Here is a 16,774-nt window from a genome sequence, read left to right as displayed (position 1 = left end):
AACTTCAAACGGTCACTAAAACGAATGGTTTTGTTAAGTCGAGGACTACCTGTAGGCACATTTGGAAATTTAAGAACATGCTGGGGGGGGGGTTTCACTGCCATAATGCTGGGGCTGTTTTTTTTACCAACACAATGGCAGGCGCAACGTCTTTAGATGCCCCCATTTGCCAAAGTCAACGTGGTTTATTTATTTAACGTCTGGGAGTCAAACTGTGAATAGGTGTTTGCTTATTCGGTTCATTTTTTCCCCGTTTCCTTTGGAGCAGGTAGGTACCCTTCCAAACAGAGATTCTCCATTGGTAATTATGATTTAGAGCTTAAAATAGCCTCCCTGCGCGTCGACAAATGTTTGCTTTAAGACATTTTAGACTCGGAGGATTTGCAAGACGAATCGGAAAGCCGGATTTAAAAGATGCGCAAGGCAGCTTCCTGTTCTTATCCCCTAAAAGGCTGGTGTCAGCTATTTGGTTTCTTAGCCCAACCTAGACACCCCCCCCTCTCCAAGTGCGCAGGGCCAATTCCACGGATCGCGTAGCCCCCCCGTGCAAAACGGTCGCTGGGGAAGCGGGCAGCACCAAAGCCCAGCAAAGCGTTGCCGTTCCACGGGCAACTTTGAATAACGTATCTTTTCCTGCGAGAAACCGGGCGCCGGCTCCTCAGCACGCAGACGCCTTCGCCCCTGGCTTGATCCATTTTACACACCATACACACACACACACACACACACACACACACACACAGACGCGGTGGGAAAATGGCCGCTCGTCTTACACAACATGGTCGTTTGGGGCGTGCACCTTCACGCGCGGGTTCTTAACCTCCACCGAGTTCGGGAAACACTCCTTCCTCGAACCGCTTCGAGTCCCTTTTCTCCCGGGGGGGGGGAGAAATGAGCACGGAGTCGTCTGGCAGAGAGACGACGAAGGGCCCCAATCGCGTTTGCACGCCCATTTCCCCTTCCCTTTTAACAGCTGCAAGGGATCATCGTTAACAATCCCGGGATCAGCTTGCCTTCTTTTTTACTCCGCTGTAAAGCCCGGGAATTTTGCAGCCTCCTTTCGTGGCATCAGTCCCGGGCGCGAAGGAATAAACTCCTATCCTACGTAACTGCCTCCTTAGGCCGGAAAAAGGCCCTTTGCTCCTCCGCCTGCACACCTCGGAGCCGCATGCAAGCCTTTCAACCGCGACTGAGCCAAGGTACAAAACCAAGGAAGAACTAGGCAAGCGTGCAGCGTTACGCGGTTTGCAACCACCGGCCGCCCACTTGCAACCTTCAAAGCTTTTTCTCTCTTTCCGCCCGCATAGGCGATTACAACCCCCCCCCCCAATACATACACTTTCTCTCCCCCCCCGCCTCCCCATTTCTGGCCACCAATCAGAGCGCCGCGATCCGGGTGCTGCGGCGGCTCCGCTTCCAGCCACGTGGGTCTCCGCCCTCCGCCCGTGCTCGCGGAAGACCGTGGCGGCGTCGCTGTCTGTCTGAACTCCGTCTCCCAAGCTTGCCGGGGAGGTTTTTGCAGAGCAGCGGCCCCGATCCCCGGGATTCCTGGTTCGCGTATGTCCCCCGGGGAGATCGGGGCTCGCGGACATCGGGGCAGCTTCCAGCCGGGGACATGGTGGGGTTCACGGTCCCCGCGGAAGTCAGCGTGTTTTTGCTCGACATAGAAGGCACGACCACTCCGATCACGTTTGTCAAGGTGAGCTGCCTGCGTTGCGATTCCCAGGCTGGTAGGAAAGGGGTTTTTTGGGGGGGGGGGTCGTGTGTAGACGGGGCTATTGCAAAACCCGTGTCTTCCTCTCGCGGGAAGCTGCCTTTTGCCCTGCCTAAACTGAACGTCCGTCGGTATTTTCTCTTGGGTGCGCATGTCCTTCAATCTGGCCGCCTTTTTTCCCTGAGAAACGTGAGGATTTTGCCCCACACCTGTTGAGGGCGCAGCCAGTTTAGTGTAGTGGTGAAGATGCTGGGCTATAACCCAGCAGACTCTGAATTCCATAATATAGGGTCTCCTGCTTGAGCAGGGGTCTGGACTAGAAGACCTCCAAGGTCCCTTCCAGCTCTATTCTAGTCTATTCTTCTCTTAAGCACTGAAGCTGGCTGGGTTAGTTTGAATCTCTCTCTCTCTCCCTCTCTCTCTCTCTCTCTCTCTCTCTCTCTCAGCCCAATCTACCTTGCAGGGCTGTTTTTTTGTTTGAAAAGGAAAGAGCATTAGTAGGCTGCGTTGAGTGGTACAAAATAAAAGGCAGGATGTAAATTGTGTCTGTGTATCTATTTCCTGTGGTTTGGATGAGAATGACAGTGTAGGACAGTGTCATTGCTAGCTGGGGAATTCTGGGAGTTGAAGTCCACCCATTTTAAAGTTGCCAAGGTTGAAAAACGATTGGTGTAGGATCATGTTTTTTAATTGGAGACAGTACAGTATTCATTGTTTAACTCTGTTCTTTCTAAAAAGTGCTGGGTTGAATGTGTGCAGGTTTCCTGTAAAGCCATTCTCACATGGGAAGGAAATTAGGTAAATGATTAACTGTTTGGTAGCTATAACTTAAGGGAAGATGGAATTACCGGTATGTGAGTCATGTTTTTTTTAAAAAAAAAACTTTTGTGTTATATACTGTAAAGATTCTTTTTTAAATCTCATATTTGTTATGCAGTCAAATGTTTTCTGATAATCTATAATACTAATCTATGCAAAATTTGGCTGGGCTAAAAAGATGGATGGGTAGATGGATATGATTTGATGCAGTGTGTTGTGTGAAACCAGCCAACTCTGAGACATTAGTAAAGCACTATTAAATGATACCTTAGTGCAGTGGTTCTCAACCTGTGGATTGGGACCCATTAGGGGTCGAACGACCATTTCAAGGGGGTCGCCAAACAACGCAGTCCGCCATTTTTTCCCCCTTTTCCTTAGCTGTGCTACTCCCTTTTATTCTATTGGCTTTTGAAAGCCAATAGAATAGACTCTTGAATAGAGTCTAATTCTATTGGCTTTCAAAAGCCAATAGGAATAGTCCAGGCTGTCTCTGCCCTGCTGAGCCCTCCAAAAGTCTCATTCTGCAAACGATGCTGCACCAGTTGAGTAGTCCTCGACTTACAACCGGTTGGGTCGCAGAATTAAAAAGGTTGAGAACTACTGCCGTAGTGCAATTCACTGCCTAGTGAGATTCTAAAGCAATATTGTTGCATTTCAATGGAAAAAATGATTAAATTATGTTTTATATCTGCCTTCCCATTTTTTTTCCACAACACCAATCCTGAGAGATAAATTGGACTGACAGAGAGTGCCCTCTATGCCTGTGGGTGGATTTGAACCTGGATCTCTCCAATACCAGTCTAACACATTAACCGCATTGACTTTTCAAGTACCAGAACAGCCCAGTGTAAGTTTATTGGGCAATAAATTGCAGTGCCTCTATGGGCTTGTTACCGTGGAAAGACATGAAGACATAATAGCTAGGAATCCGCTTTCTGATTAGAGGATGATTTTCTTCCAATAATATTCTAAGCCGGGATCTGCTGTTGTTTTCTTTCTAGGGTCTGCAAAGTATGTAGTCTTTTCACTTAGCACATGCTTTGTACTGCAATCCACCTTGAAGTAACCCCATCCATTTAAGGAAAAAAAGTCACACAGTAACAACTATGAAAGAAATAATTATGGACTGCAGCACAATGGCACAATTGATGCAGATTATGTAATGGTGAGGGGAGGTACTGCTATGGAGAAGACACTCCAGGTCCAATAGATACTATTGGAGTTAGGTGTTCCTTCAAGTAACTAGGCCAGGCATAGGCAACCTTGGCTCTTTTATGACTCGTGGACTTCAGCTCCCAGAATTCTTGAGCCAGCATGGCTCAGCTTGGAAACTCTCCCTTTCCCCTCAGCATGGCTGGCTCAGGAATTCTGGGAGTTGAAGTCCACGAGTCATAAAAGAGCCAAGGTTGCCTACCCCTGCTCTAAGCCATGTTAGGGCTTAATAGGCAGCACCTTCAACCGTACCTGGAAGCAAACTGGCAACTTGTGCAGCTACATGGGCATATTGAGGCATGACAATTACTGCCTGCGCTGCTGCATTCTGGATCTGTTTAAACTTCCAGGTGGTCTTCATGGACAGCCCATGTAGAGCTGGTTGCAGTAGTCAAGCCACGAGGTAAGCAAAGTCAACAGGGAAGCCAGGTTTCACTTAACAACCATGTTACTAACTTAACTGCGGTTATTCGCTTAACAACTGTGCCAAGGAAGGTTGAAAAACGGGGCAAAATTCGCTTAATGTTTCGCTTAGCAAACATTTGGGGCTCCATTGTTCTCTTAAGTTATTGGAAGAGATCTGTCTTTATCATCTTTCCTTCCAGAAGGTCTATTCCGCATAAGCATCTAGATCAGGGGTCTTCAAACTTGGCCCTTTTATGACTTGTGGACTCCCAGAATTTCTTAGCCAGTGTGCCTGGCTGAGGAATTCTGGGAGTTGAAGTCCACAAGTCATAAAAGGGCCAAGTTTGAAGACTCCATATCTAGATCACCATTATCCAACCTTTAGGCTTGCCTGGGCCACACTGAGTGAAGAGGAATTGTCTTGGGCCACATACAAAATATATAATTGTGTGTGTGTGTGTGTGTGTGTGTGTGTGTGTGTGTATGTATGTGTGTGTGTGTGTGTATATATATATATATATATATGTAGGTCTTTGGTTGTTCGGGTTTTCTCCTGCGTAAAATTGGAAGTGTCTTGGCGACGTTTCGACGAAGTCCCATTCGTCATCTTCAGGCTGGTGTTTTCAGCTTCGTGCTTCGAGCAGCAATGTGTGGTCTTAGCTGTTTCTTCCTTTTAACTGCCAGTGGGGGTATGAACTGATTGGGTGGGAGAAAATATATATATATATATATATATATATATATATATATATATATATATATATATATATATACACACACACACACATACACATACACATACACACACACACACATCCTTTATTTTTATTTGTTTACATTTTATATATTCTGTGGCTGTATTACAAGCAGGCAAGGGTCTCTGATCTAGAGTTTCTGGATGAGAATGCGTATTGGTATAGAATTTGTTTCAAGGTAACTCACTATAAGGAGTGAATCACATTCCTCGAAAACTATGTTGTCTTAAAAACACATCTCACATCTACCGCCAAAGTAGTGTTTGCTGCAGTCCACTGCATGAATAGATCTTCAGCACAATTAGTCAAGCAGAGATGGAGGTTATCACTTTTGGTTGCATAAAACTCGGCTTTGTTTCAATTGACCTTAATAACTTTAAGAAGGTCTCTTTTTATATAGAATTAATTTTCCCCACGATTTGCTTTTCAAGCCCGAGCAGCCAACCTTAACATACGTTACTTATTTAACATGAAGGTCACATCATGGTCACTTAGCAAGCCCAGTAGACCTGGACATGAAGATCTAGCAGACATGATCAATCTTAGTTTAATTTAGTTCTATCTCATGTAGCTGTGCCTCAAATTATCCTCTTTTTGATGTTTAAGAATAGCACTTACAGTGGCTGATTCAGCATTTAATTATGCAGCTAATTGAAAGGCACATGGTCTGCTGGAGCAGAAAAAAGTATGACGGAGGAATCTGTCTTACATCACTGCCATACCTTGACTTACAGCCATTCATTTAGCGACCGTTCAAAGTTGCAACGGCGCTGAAAAAAGTTACTTGTCTCCAGTTTGCTATTTATAATCATAGCATCTGGACAATCAGGTGATCAGAATTTGAGGTAACCAGCCTGTAATTTATAGCAGATCATGATTTATTTCAGACCTTCCCAGCTGGATTTCAATAAGCAAAGTCAATGGGGAAAGCCAGATTCGCTTAATGGCGGCGTGATTCATTTAACAACTGCAATGATTTGCTTAACAGTGGCAAAAAGATCATAAAATTGGTGGTGATTCACTTAACAACCGCCTTGCTTAGCAACAAGTCCCAATTGTGGTTGTAAGTCAACCTGTATGTCAAATTTTTCCCATTGGGCCTGTTTTGAATTTATTAATTATTGTGGGGCTTTTGCAGCCAAATCAATCAGGAGCTTTAAAAACTAACACATTTGTTATCGCATATTTAGACAGTGTGCACAATACGAAGAGATTCTTGATTTGTTTTTAACAATGAAAGACTGACCCCTTTGCAAAAAAAAGAAAAAAAACCCTGCATTTAGTAATATGTGTTTACTCTCAGAAATAATTCTGTCTCTTTTTCACCGTTGTGCTCACAAGTATTTTCACTATTTTCCTACCTATTGTATTTAAATTTCTCTTCGGAGAATTAGATTGCATAGATTTGGTGATGTGACTAAATTAACAGTATTGGATAATCAATGCTTTTGAAGATGCCCTGAGGGTTTGATGTTGTTTCCATACATATGTCCACAGTAACTTAAACCACCGATATGTTTTTGTTGTGTCCCCAGGATATTTTGTTTCCTTACATCAGGGAAAATATTCGAGATTATCTAGACACCCACTGGGAAGAAGAAGAGTGCCAGCAAGATGTTGGCCTACTGAGAAAACAGGTAGAGCTTTGGACATCTCTTCTTCATTATTTATTTATTGCCTATCTTAACACAACTCTGGCTCTTTTCATGCCAGTCTGGTTATTGGCAGAATGACAAAACAACAGAATAACTGAGTTGGAAGGGACTTTGGAAGTCTTCTAGTCCAACCCCCTGCTCAGGCAGGAGACCTTATACCAGTGGTGGCGAACCTATGGCACGCGTGCCAGAGGCAGCACTCAGAGCCCTCTCTGTGGGCACGTGCGCCTTGCCCCGGAGATGGCAACCATCCTCTTCAACCAGCCGCCCGCTAACTCACCGAGGTCCCACATGGCCGGATGCGTCCCAGCACCCATGCGCTTACTGGCCTCTGTTTGCGGGGGCTGATGGGGTCAGGCAGCAGCCGCCCCGGCCCCTGCCTCACCTTGCCCTGTGACAATGGCACCCCTGCCCTGCCTCGCCTTGTCTCGCCTCACCCCGCAGGACTCTTACCAGCCCTCTTGATAGATTTTCTTCCATTGTCCTTCAGGTTTTCAAATGATGCACTGGTTACTGCTTTAATTCAGTCCATCCGTCTTGCTATTGGCTGACCTCTTCTTCTCTTTCCTTCCAACTTCCTAGCTAACGTCCAACTCTCATAAATTCTGACTTGCCAAATTGCTGGCAAAATATATACATTAATGAGGTATGGCAGAATATTTTTCCCCCCTTCAAAACCTGATCACCTGGAGACAATTTTTATTTTTCCCAGAGGAGTGGGAAGTTGTTACAAGGCTGGACCGTGAGTTGTGTATTGGAAATCACACAAGTCTAGTAGGAGGTTCATTTTTTTCCCTTTTAAATCTATGTAAAAATTGCATACACACCTGCACAGAAATGGCATAGAGGAAAAATGCAGAAACCTGCCTTTTTACGATTCTGTAATCACACTGTTAAAAATAAGGCTTATGATGAATGAGATTAATAGTATTTTTTTAAAAATTTTAAACTACTTGCATGGCAAGAAGGCATGAATTAAAGCAAAACACCAGCCTTGGGTCTTACTGTGATTTGCTTGAACGCTTCTGGAACCGGCATAGGCCAGTGCTTCCCAAATTTGGTCCTCTGCAGACGTGAGCTTCAACTTCCAGAATTCAACCAGCAAGGTTCATATTAAATATTCCAGGAATTGAAGTCCACACATCTGGAGTACATCCAGATTGGTGAAGGTAGCTATTGGCATTCTCAGGAAATAAAAATGGTGAGCTTGTTAGCCTAAGAAGAAGCAAGAAGTTATGTGGAAGGCAGGAACTATTTGGGGGGGAGGGCTCTCCATTGCATTCCTGCTGGAAACATCACTTAGAATTCCCAACACCCTTGACATGTTATTTATTTATTTAGAAAATTAATATAGCCACCTATTCACTCATAGCGAGTCTAGGTGGCTTGCAAGCAATAAAAACACAGTATATAAAATAAAATTTCAAAAAAAAAACAGTAACCCACCCACCTACCCCCAGGCAACTATACACAGTCAGAGGTCAATAAAGTGAGGGCCCAGATTGTTGGGGGCAATATGCTGACTTTGTAAACCGTTTAGAGAGGGCTGTAAAAGCACTATGAAGCGGTGTATGTCTATGTCTAAGTGCTGTTGCCATTTGATGGAGACCATCCCACTCTGGTTCCCCAGACCCCCTGGAAAAAAAAACAAATCCTCAGGGCCTTACGAAAAGGTCAGCGTGGAGGCTAATCTAATTTCTGAAAAGAAGATATTCCAAAAGGAGGGAACCACCACAGAGAAGACCCTTCTTCTGGGTTCTGCCAGATGTATCTCCTTAGGCTATGACCTTTCTTGCTTTTTGTTTTGATTTCCTTAGGCTGAAGAAGACTCTCATATGGAGGGAGTGGTGCCTATCCCACTGGAAACCAGGGATGGGGAAGAAGAGGTTGAACGGGTCATCCAGGCAGTGATAGACAATGTCCTCTGGCAGATGTCTTTGGATAGGAAGACCACAGCTTTGAAACAGTTTCAGGGCCATATGTGGAGAGCAGCCTATGAAAATGGCTGCTTAAAGGGAGAGTGAGTAGTTCTTTGTGGTGGGCAGACTCCTTTTATGGCTGAGGCTGCTTTATACATAATTTCTTTCATCATCAAAAGAGGTAATGCACTCATATGATGTCATCAAAAGGGGCCGGGATGGAATGTTTGGCTCTTTTTATCAGCGGGTGATTTAATACAGGTAGTCCCCGAGTTACGAGCATTCACTTAACGCTCGTTCAAAGTTACATGATGAGCGCCCCCTAGTACTAACGAACAAGTCCTGAAATTACAAATGTTGCAGCACTATGGTAGTCGTTCGCCCTTACGAGCAACTGCAGTGGCACTGCAACATTCACCCTGGTTATTCCCTCCCTCCCCGAGTCTACCCAGGCACTAGGCCTTTAATACTCACCCTGCGAAGATCAAGATCCTTTGCTTTCTTGGCTGCTCCAGATCTTCGGTGCGTTCACAGAGAATGGAGGCCTAGAGTAACGCAGGATCAGTGGGGCAAGATCTCACACTACTGATCTCACGTGATCTCATGGTACTTTAGGCTTCTGTTCTCTGCAACTGAAGCCGGGGATGCTTCCGCGTGCCTCTGGAGGCCGGATCCGGGCTCTGAAGGCCTTTTCCAGGCCGCTGCAATCCGGATCTAAGGCCAACGGATGCTTCCATGCCCCCCACCACAGCCCAATCCAGGTGGCAGCAGCCTGGAAAAGGCCTCCGGAGCCCAGATTGGGCCGTGTGGGGACTGTGGAAGCATTTGCTGGCCTCGGATCCAGGCGGCAGCAGGAACCGTGGCAGAGAGGAGTCGGATCTTTTCCAGGTGAGTCTGGCGCAACAGGAAGGGAGGGGGAAGCATGAGGTATCTTAGTGGGGCAGGGAGGCCTATTCTATTACTAGGCCCTCCATGGCCTTCCCCTCCGAGATACCTCATGTTCACTTAACGAGCTGCATGAGGTTTAACAAGAAGGGAGTGATCTTGTTTGAGGTAGGAGATTCACTCTACAAGTTTTTGAGTTCCGAGTGGAATGGGCAGGCGCCATTAAACTTGTAACTCGACTCAACTTACTATCATTCCTTTGGCAACCGCTTCAAGTTACGATAGTACTGAAAAAAGTGACTTACGACCGTCTTTCACACTTGTGACCATTGCAACATCCCCACAGTCACGTGAACAAAGTTTGGTTGCTTGCCAGCTGACACGTTGCAGTGTCCTGGGGGATCACATGATCCCCTTTTGTGACTGTCTAACCAGCAAAGTCAATGGGGAAGCCAGATTCACTTCACCACCGTGTTACTAACGTAACAACTGCAGTGATTCATTTAACAGGTGTGGCGAGAAAGGTCGTAAAATGGGACAAACCTCAAGTACCGTCTTGCTTGGCCACAGAAATTTGGGGCTGAATTGTAGTTGTAAATGGAGGACTACCTGTAGAAAAACTAGCATTTTCTACAATGACTCTAGTCCAGGGGTCTTCAAACTTGGCCCTTTTATGACTTGTGGACTTCAACTCTCAGAATTCCTCAGCCAGGCACACGTGCCTGGCTGAGGAATTCTGGGAGTTGAAGTCCACAAGTCATAAAAGGGCCAAGTTTGAAGACCCCTGTTCTAGTCTCTGAAATGCTTTTACCACATTTATACAAGACACAACCCCCCTTGCCCTGTTTTCTTCATCTTTGGAAAGCAATCTTTTTGCTCAAGCCTTTCCTTGAATATTTGATGATGATCTGATTTTACCACGGATGATTTAATTGCTTTTCAATAGTCCTTTTATTGTTTGCTGCTTAGAGATCATGATTAGGATAAGCTCCCAGTGATGTCATAAAATAGGAAAGCAGTTTCATTGCCTCTTCAACAATTCTGCCTCCATACTTTGCCCTCCCTACTCCAGGTTCTTTAAGGATGTTGTTCCCGCAGTGAAAAAGTGGAAAGAAGCAGGAAGAAAGGTGTATATTTATTCCTCTGGGAGTGTGGAAGCTCAGAAGCTTTTATTTGGAAACTCTACAGAAGGTGATATTTTAGAGGTACGTATACAGTCTAAATCTCTATGAAGATTCTCAATCATCCAAGTCATGATTGTCCCAAAGGTGCTTTTCCAAAGCTTTCCAGATGTTAACAGGAGTAAAACATAGGAAGAACTACAGGTTCTTTTTGTAATATTGCATCCGTTGTTGTGTTTTTTTCCTTGAAAACATTTCACTTCTCATCTAAGAAGCTTCTTCAGTTCTGATTGAATGGTGGGGAGCGGAAGGACTGATATTCTTTCCAGTCACCTGGCCAGCTCTTTGAAGATCTGTCATTGGTTCTCTTGAGAGTTGTTGAGGTCACTTGGGGTTTTATCTGTATCCTCCAAATCCCTGAATCAGAGTGTAAATGGGTATGGGACATTCTTGGGACTGCTGAAACAACTTTGTTGTACACAGGAAATAGGTGATGCCGTATCTCTCCCCCTCGATTGAGAGGGGACTGTTCAATTTCAGAGTATTAATGACCAGATGACTGCAAAGAATATAAATCCTTCCATTCCCTACCGTTCAATCAGAACTGAAGAAGTTTCATGGAAGAGAAGCAACATGTTTTCAAAACAAGAAGAAGAAGAAAATCCAGTTGCCTTTTGGAAAAGCACCTTTGGGTGGTACAGTCAAAAGATGAACCAACTGCCCACATAAACGGTCTTCCAGTGTTTCCCTGCCAGATAATAGCATTTTCTGCATCTATAACAACAGTAATATTACAAAAACATCTATTGTGGTGTGGTGCTTAAGGTGTTGGATTAGGATCATAGGAATCCCGAGTTTCTAGTCTGTCCTTAGCCATAAAAACTGGGCGAGTCCCATGTAGATTAGCGCAAGAGGATTGTTGTGGGAATAAAACATAGGAAGAATTATACATATATACATATATACACCTATACATACATACATATATACATACTAGCTGTACCCAGCCACCCGTTGCTGTGGCTCAAGAAAGAAAAGAGAAAGCGCATGTTTGTAATATGTTTAATTTCACAATGCTTGTGGGGATACAGTATTTTTTGTTGTTCCATTATGTGTGCAGATATAGAGATTACGTCCAACAGATGGCGCTGTTTTTCAAAAAAAGCATGTTTTTACTTGTCACAGGTGTGACATCTATATAATATAGGTATATAAAAACACGTGCGTATTCGAATGCAACATTGTGTCAAAATTTCAAAGCAATCAGTGAAGAACTTTCGGAGATTTAAGATTTTGAACAAACGAACATTTACATTTTTATTACACACATACATACGTATGTACGTACATACATATATACATACATATACATACATACATACATATTGCATCCAGTTTGGGTCTCCACAATATTAAAAAGGTCAGGTATAGTATAGGGGGTAACTTGCTCAATAGTAGTAACTGTGAGAGGGACCTCGGAGTCCTAGTGGACAATCACTTAAATATGAGCCAGCCGTGTGCTGCAGCTGGCAAAAAAGCCAACACAGTCTTAGGCTGCATTAACAGAGGGATAGAATCAGGATCACCTGAAATGTTAATACCTCTTTACAAAGTCTTGGTAAGGCCACACTTGGAATACGACATTCAGTTTTGGTCACCACAATGTAAAAAAGATGTTGAGACTCTAGAAAGGGTGCAGAGAAGAGCAACAAAGATGATTAGGCGACTGGAGGCTAAAAGATTTGAAGAACGGTTGCAGGAATTGGAAATGTCAAGTTTAATGAAAAAAAGGACATGATAACAATATTCCAACATATAAGGGGCTGCCACAAAGAAGGGGGTCAACCTAATAGCCAAAGCACCTGAAGGCAGGACAAGAAGCAATTGATGGAAACTAATCAAGGAGAGAGCAAATCTAGAAATAAGGAGAAATTTCCTGACAGTTAGAACAATTAATCAATAGAACAGCTTGTCAGGTTTTTAAGAAGAGATTGGACAACCATTTGTCTGGAATGGTGTAGGATTTGCTATTTGAGCAGGAGGTTGGACTATAGAAGGCATCGGACGTCCCTTCCAACTGTATTATTCTGTAATGTTCTGCTTCCAGCTCTTTGATGGTCACTTTGACACCAAGATAGGACCTAAAGTTAACAGTGAGAGCTATCAGCGGATTGCTGCAAGCATTGGATGTGCCACAAATAACATACTGTTCTTGACGGATGTCACTCAAGGTAATAAAGCTGGTGGGGGCTCCCTGGTGTGATGAGAGGATACATGTCTAGTTGGTGCTAGAGGCAAGATGAGAGCACATCTCCTGAAGGTCAACAGCACTGTGGACCAAAGTTTTACAAAAACTATTATGTAATTCCCCCTTTAGGGAAGAGCTGTAGAGGAGATGCTTTGGACCTAAAGCTGATTGGGTTTAATGTTTGACACCACCAGGTGGAATTTGGAAATTTGGATCTGTCCGGGTTCAAGATTTTAAGGCAACTGCAATCCACTCAAGTCTGCTGTGTGACTTCCACATTGCTGGGGTTTCAAATTGCAGAGAGAGAGAGAGAGAGAGAGAGAGAGAGAGAGAGAGAGGAGAATATCCCTGTTTTAATTAATTTTCACATTTAAAAAAATTTCTCTTGCAAACGTGAGAGTAACATGATTGTTTCTGTTTCTGATGGGGCTGTCAAATTAAGCATTTCCCTCCCCAAAGTATTGCCTGAAATGGTTTGAATGTAGGGATTTTTTTGCTGTATGCTTTCCCCCCTCCCCCCAGTTGTATAGATAAGCCCTTACAGGTAGCCTTTGACTTATGACTATAATAGAGCCTGCCCATTACAATTGTAAGTTGTGACGGTTATAAAGTGGATCATCACGTGACCGACCTGATTTTACAACTTTTTGGGGGAGGTGTTTGTTAAGCGAATCACCATCGATAGTAAATGAACCCACAATTATTAAGCGAATGAATCAAGTGTTAAGGAAACCTGTTGTCCGCCATGGGGTGCTTTTGCCAAGATACTTCAGCAAACAAGCCAGAAATCGCAGTCACATAACCACGGGCCACTGTAAACAGCCATAAATGCAGGCTGGATGCTGAGCACCCACAATGCAGTCATGTGACCGTGGGGGAGGGGCGTGAGAACCTTGGAACCGGATCATAAGTATCTTTTGGGAGGTGGTCCGTCATAACTTTGAACGGTCGCTAAGCGACCCATCATAAATGCAAGGACTACCTATAGTGGCTCCTAAGAAAATGGGAAGTACAGAGAGTCCTCAATTTAACAACAGTTCATGTAGTGGCTGTTTGAAGTTACAGAGGCACTGAAAAAAAAATGATTCACACTTAAACGACCGTCGCAGCATCCCCACGGTCATGTGATCAAAATTCGGATGCTTGGCCACTGACTCATATTTATGACGGTTGCAGTGTCGCAGGGTCTTGTGATCACCTTTTGTGACCTTCAGACACGGGGAAATCAGATTTCACTTCACAACTGTGTTACTAATTTAACAACTGCAATAGTTCACTTAACAACTGTGGCAAGAAACGGGGCGAAATTCACTTAACAAATGTCTTGCTTAGTCACAGAAATTTGGGGGCTCAATTGAGGTTGTAAGTCGAGGACTCTCCGTACGTGGGCAGAACAGGTGATACCCTGGAAGTAGACGGTTCAGTGCTTTCTAATGAGCCTCGCTTTGTGTCCTTTAGAAGCAGATGCTGCTGAAGAAGCGGAAATGCACGTGGCTATAGTGATCCGGCCGGGCAACGCAGGACTGACAGACGATGAGAAATCGTATTACAGACTCATAACCTCTTTCAGCGAACTCTTCCTGCCTCCCTCTGCTTAAAATTTGCATCTAGAACTAAGGAAGGGATGGGGAAAGATAGAGGAGCAGCTGAGAAAATTCTCCTTACCGTTTACTGTCATTCCTGCCAGCGATGAGATTCTCACAAAGAGAAATATTGGGCACTTGACACAAAATTCAACCTGACGGAAAACTACCAATTCTGGGATTGCAGCAAAGGGAAGCTCTCAACATGTCGAACTTATTTATACTTTGGATTTTCAAAAGGAAGATTCAAGAGGTACCGTTCAACCGAAGGTTCCCCAGCCTTTTTGAGGTCAGCCGGTGGGATGCGAATCCCACCTCCCGTTCAGTTCCAAGGGGCCAAGCCCTGGAGACTTTCCTTACGGACTGTGTCTTGGGTGTCTGCTACAAACTCCCATCTTTTATTCGCATCATAACCTGCTTGCAGGTTTTCAAAGTCTTCCGTTCTTCGTTCTCGTTTGGAGTGAACGTAGGGGAAATCGGACTGTTGATTAGATCCGTGATTTGAATATCTTGCAGTCTGAGCTCTCCGAACGATTGGTCTTGGAAAGAGAAGGAAAACCAGCGCAGGCATCATTAACTAAATCAAACACGCAAGCTTTGCCAACTGGAATATGTTTGCATGTGGAAGGCATGATTGATCCTGGTCACGAGAGTTGCATGACTGCTCAAAGGTTATCATACTTAAGCTGGGGGAAAGGGGTGGGGTTCCCCCCCCCCGGATCAAATTCTGGAAAATTGCATTCTATATCTATATGCAGGTTAGTATTTTACCTATTGCACTTGAAGGTACCACGGAGAGCCGATGGTTCGTGTGGTTTCAATGGTGCAGACTCTGGCATTTCAAAAGTGACAAAGCATGTCTCAATGTTAACACCTCTTCCTTCCTTATTTTAAAAGGCTCCTGGGTGTTTCAGCAATCCAAATCTGTCTCTTCAGCATGCTGCACATTTATGTTCTGCTATACGTAATGTTCTGCCTCCCTGAATCCTGCTCCTTTTCACTAAGGATGTAAGGGGAACAATCCCAAATTGTGTTGAACGGAACTAACGCCAATATTTTTTTTCCATCTGGCCAACATACTTTAGAGTTACATCCTTGCTTGGAAACAGGCTTGTTGTAATAACTGCAAATAACTGGAAATGGGCCTGTTGTAATAACTGCAAATAACTGGATGAAATACTGAAATCATAAGGTGTCAAGAACATCCCAGTTTAATTGGAGATGTCCAGAGAATCTAGTAGGCTACCTAGAGCAGGAGTAGGCAACTTTGGCCCTTTTATGACTCATGGACTTCAACTCCCAGAATTCCTGAGCCAGCATGGCTTAGCTTGGAAACCTCTCCCTTTCCCCTCAGCGTGGCTGGCTCAGGAATTCTGGGAATTGAAGTCCACGAGTCATAAAAGAGCCAAGGTTGCCTACCCCTGGCCTAGAGTCTTACAATGGAACAAGCACATAATATCTAATCCTGAAATTTAATGTCCTCTGTATGTATGTTGTGGGCAGCCCTTCCAGTATTTGACATTGTTTCAATTGGTCTTGCTGTTGCTTTCCAGGCGGAAAGCTCTTGGTTGTTAACACACAAATGAGTAGCTGATCCTCAGAATTCTACTATACCATCAATGTTGGAAAAGTCAAGACATGGTATGAAAATTCTCACGTATTGAGCTTACAAATTTTTCCCCATCCTGGATGCTAATGGAGAATGGTTCCATATTGCCGATGTAGTTAGTGTCAATATAGGATTGTCGCCTTGTGGTGCATGTCTTGCCTATAAATAAAAGCGATGACTGAAGTGGAAGACTTGTGTCTGAAAGTGGCTTCAGCTTAGGTGGTTGCCCATTGCACTTGTGAGGGGAAAAGTCAATTTTTGTTCTTCATTGTCAATAGCTCATTCAACATCTTTTCAATTTCAGAGGTATGCCAGTGAAGACAATTCTGTCCAGATCAAGGAAATCTCTGCCCTGTATCTAAACCTTTAGGGACTTAATTCCAATTTTCCTCAGACAGGTGTCTGTTATTGAGGCCCAGATCCAGATCATCAATACAGGCAGTCCTCGACTTACAATGATTCCTTTAGCGACCGTTCAAAGTTACAACAGCATTGAAAAAGTGACTTATGACCATTTTTCACACTTATGACCGTTGCAGCATCCCTGTAGTCACCTGATTTATATTCAGATGCATGGCAACAAGTTCATATTTATGATGGTTGCAACGTCCTGGGGTCATCAGTAGGGAAGCCAGATTCAATTGACAGCTATGTTACTAATACATTAACAACTGCAATGATTCACTTAACAACTATTGCAAGGCGGTAAAATGGGACAAAACTCACTGAACAAATTTCTCTCCTTGCAGCATAGGTTCTAGGCTCAATTGTGATAAGTCCAGGACTACCTGTATTACTTACTCCATCTTGCTCTGTTCTTCTCCTTGCCTACTACAGAGCTTATGAAGA

The 16,774-nt window shown here is 44.1% G+C and overlaps 1 protein-coding gene across 4 annotated transcripts; it reads left to right on the top strand.

Annotated features, from left to right (window-relative positions):
* Positions 1-1,349: 1,349 nt before the first annotated feature.
* ENOPH1 (enolase-phosphatase 1) lies at positions 1,350-16,114 on the top strand. Of its 4 annotated transcripts, XM_039350877.1 has the most exons (7): positions 1,358-1,699; positions 4,096-4,148; positions 6,441-6,542; positions 8,378-8,580; positions 10,437-10,569; positions 12,593-12,716; positions 14,192-16,114. In XM_039350877.1, exons 4-7 carry the CDS (start codon positions 8,396-8,398, stop codon positions 14,329-14,331), a joined length of 582 nt encoding a protein of 193 aa, XP_039206811.1. In that variant the 5' UTR covers positions 1,358-1,699; positions 4,096-4,148; positions 6,441-6,542; positions 8,378-8,395; the 3' UTR covers positions 14,332-16,114. The 4 variants fall into 4 exon arrangements, with proteins under 4 accessions (XP_039206810.1, XP_039206809.1, XP_039206811.1 ...); XM_039350875.1 differs by lacking the exon at positions 4,096-4,148 and having other exon boundaries at positions 1,355-1,699; XM_039350874.1 differs by lacking the exons at positions 1,358-1,699; positions 4,096-4,148 and adding an exon at positions 3,106-3,380.
* The last annotated feature ends 660 nt before the right edge of the window (positions 16,115-16,774 follow it).

This window comes from Crotalus tigris, unplaced genomic scaffold (genome assembly GCF_016545835.1).
Source record: "Crotalus tigris isolate CLP2741 ecotype Arizona unplaced genomic scaffold, ASM1654583v1 scf7180000018362.2422785, whole genome shotgun sequence".
Classification (NCBI taxonomy): Eukaryota; Metazoa; Chordata; class Lepidosauria; order Squamata; family Viperidae; genus Crotalus; species Crotalus tigris.
This window is presented reverse-complemented; position numbering and strand designations above follow the sequence as displayed.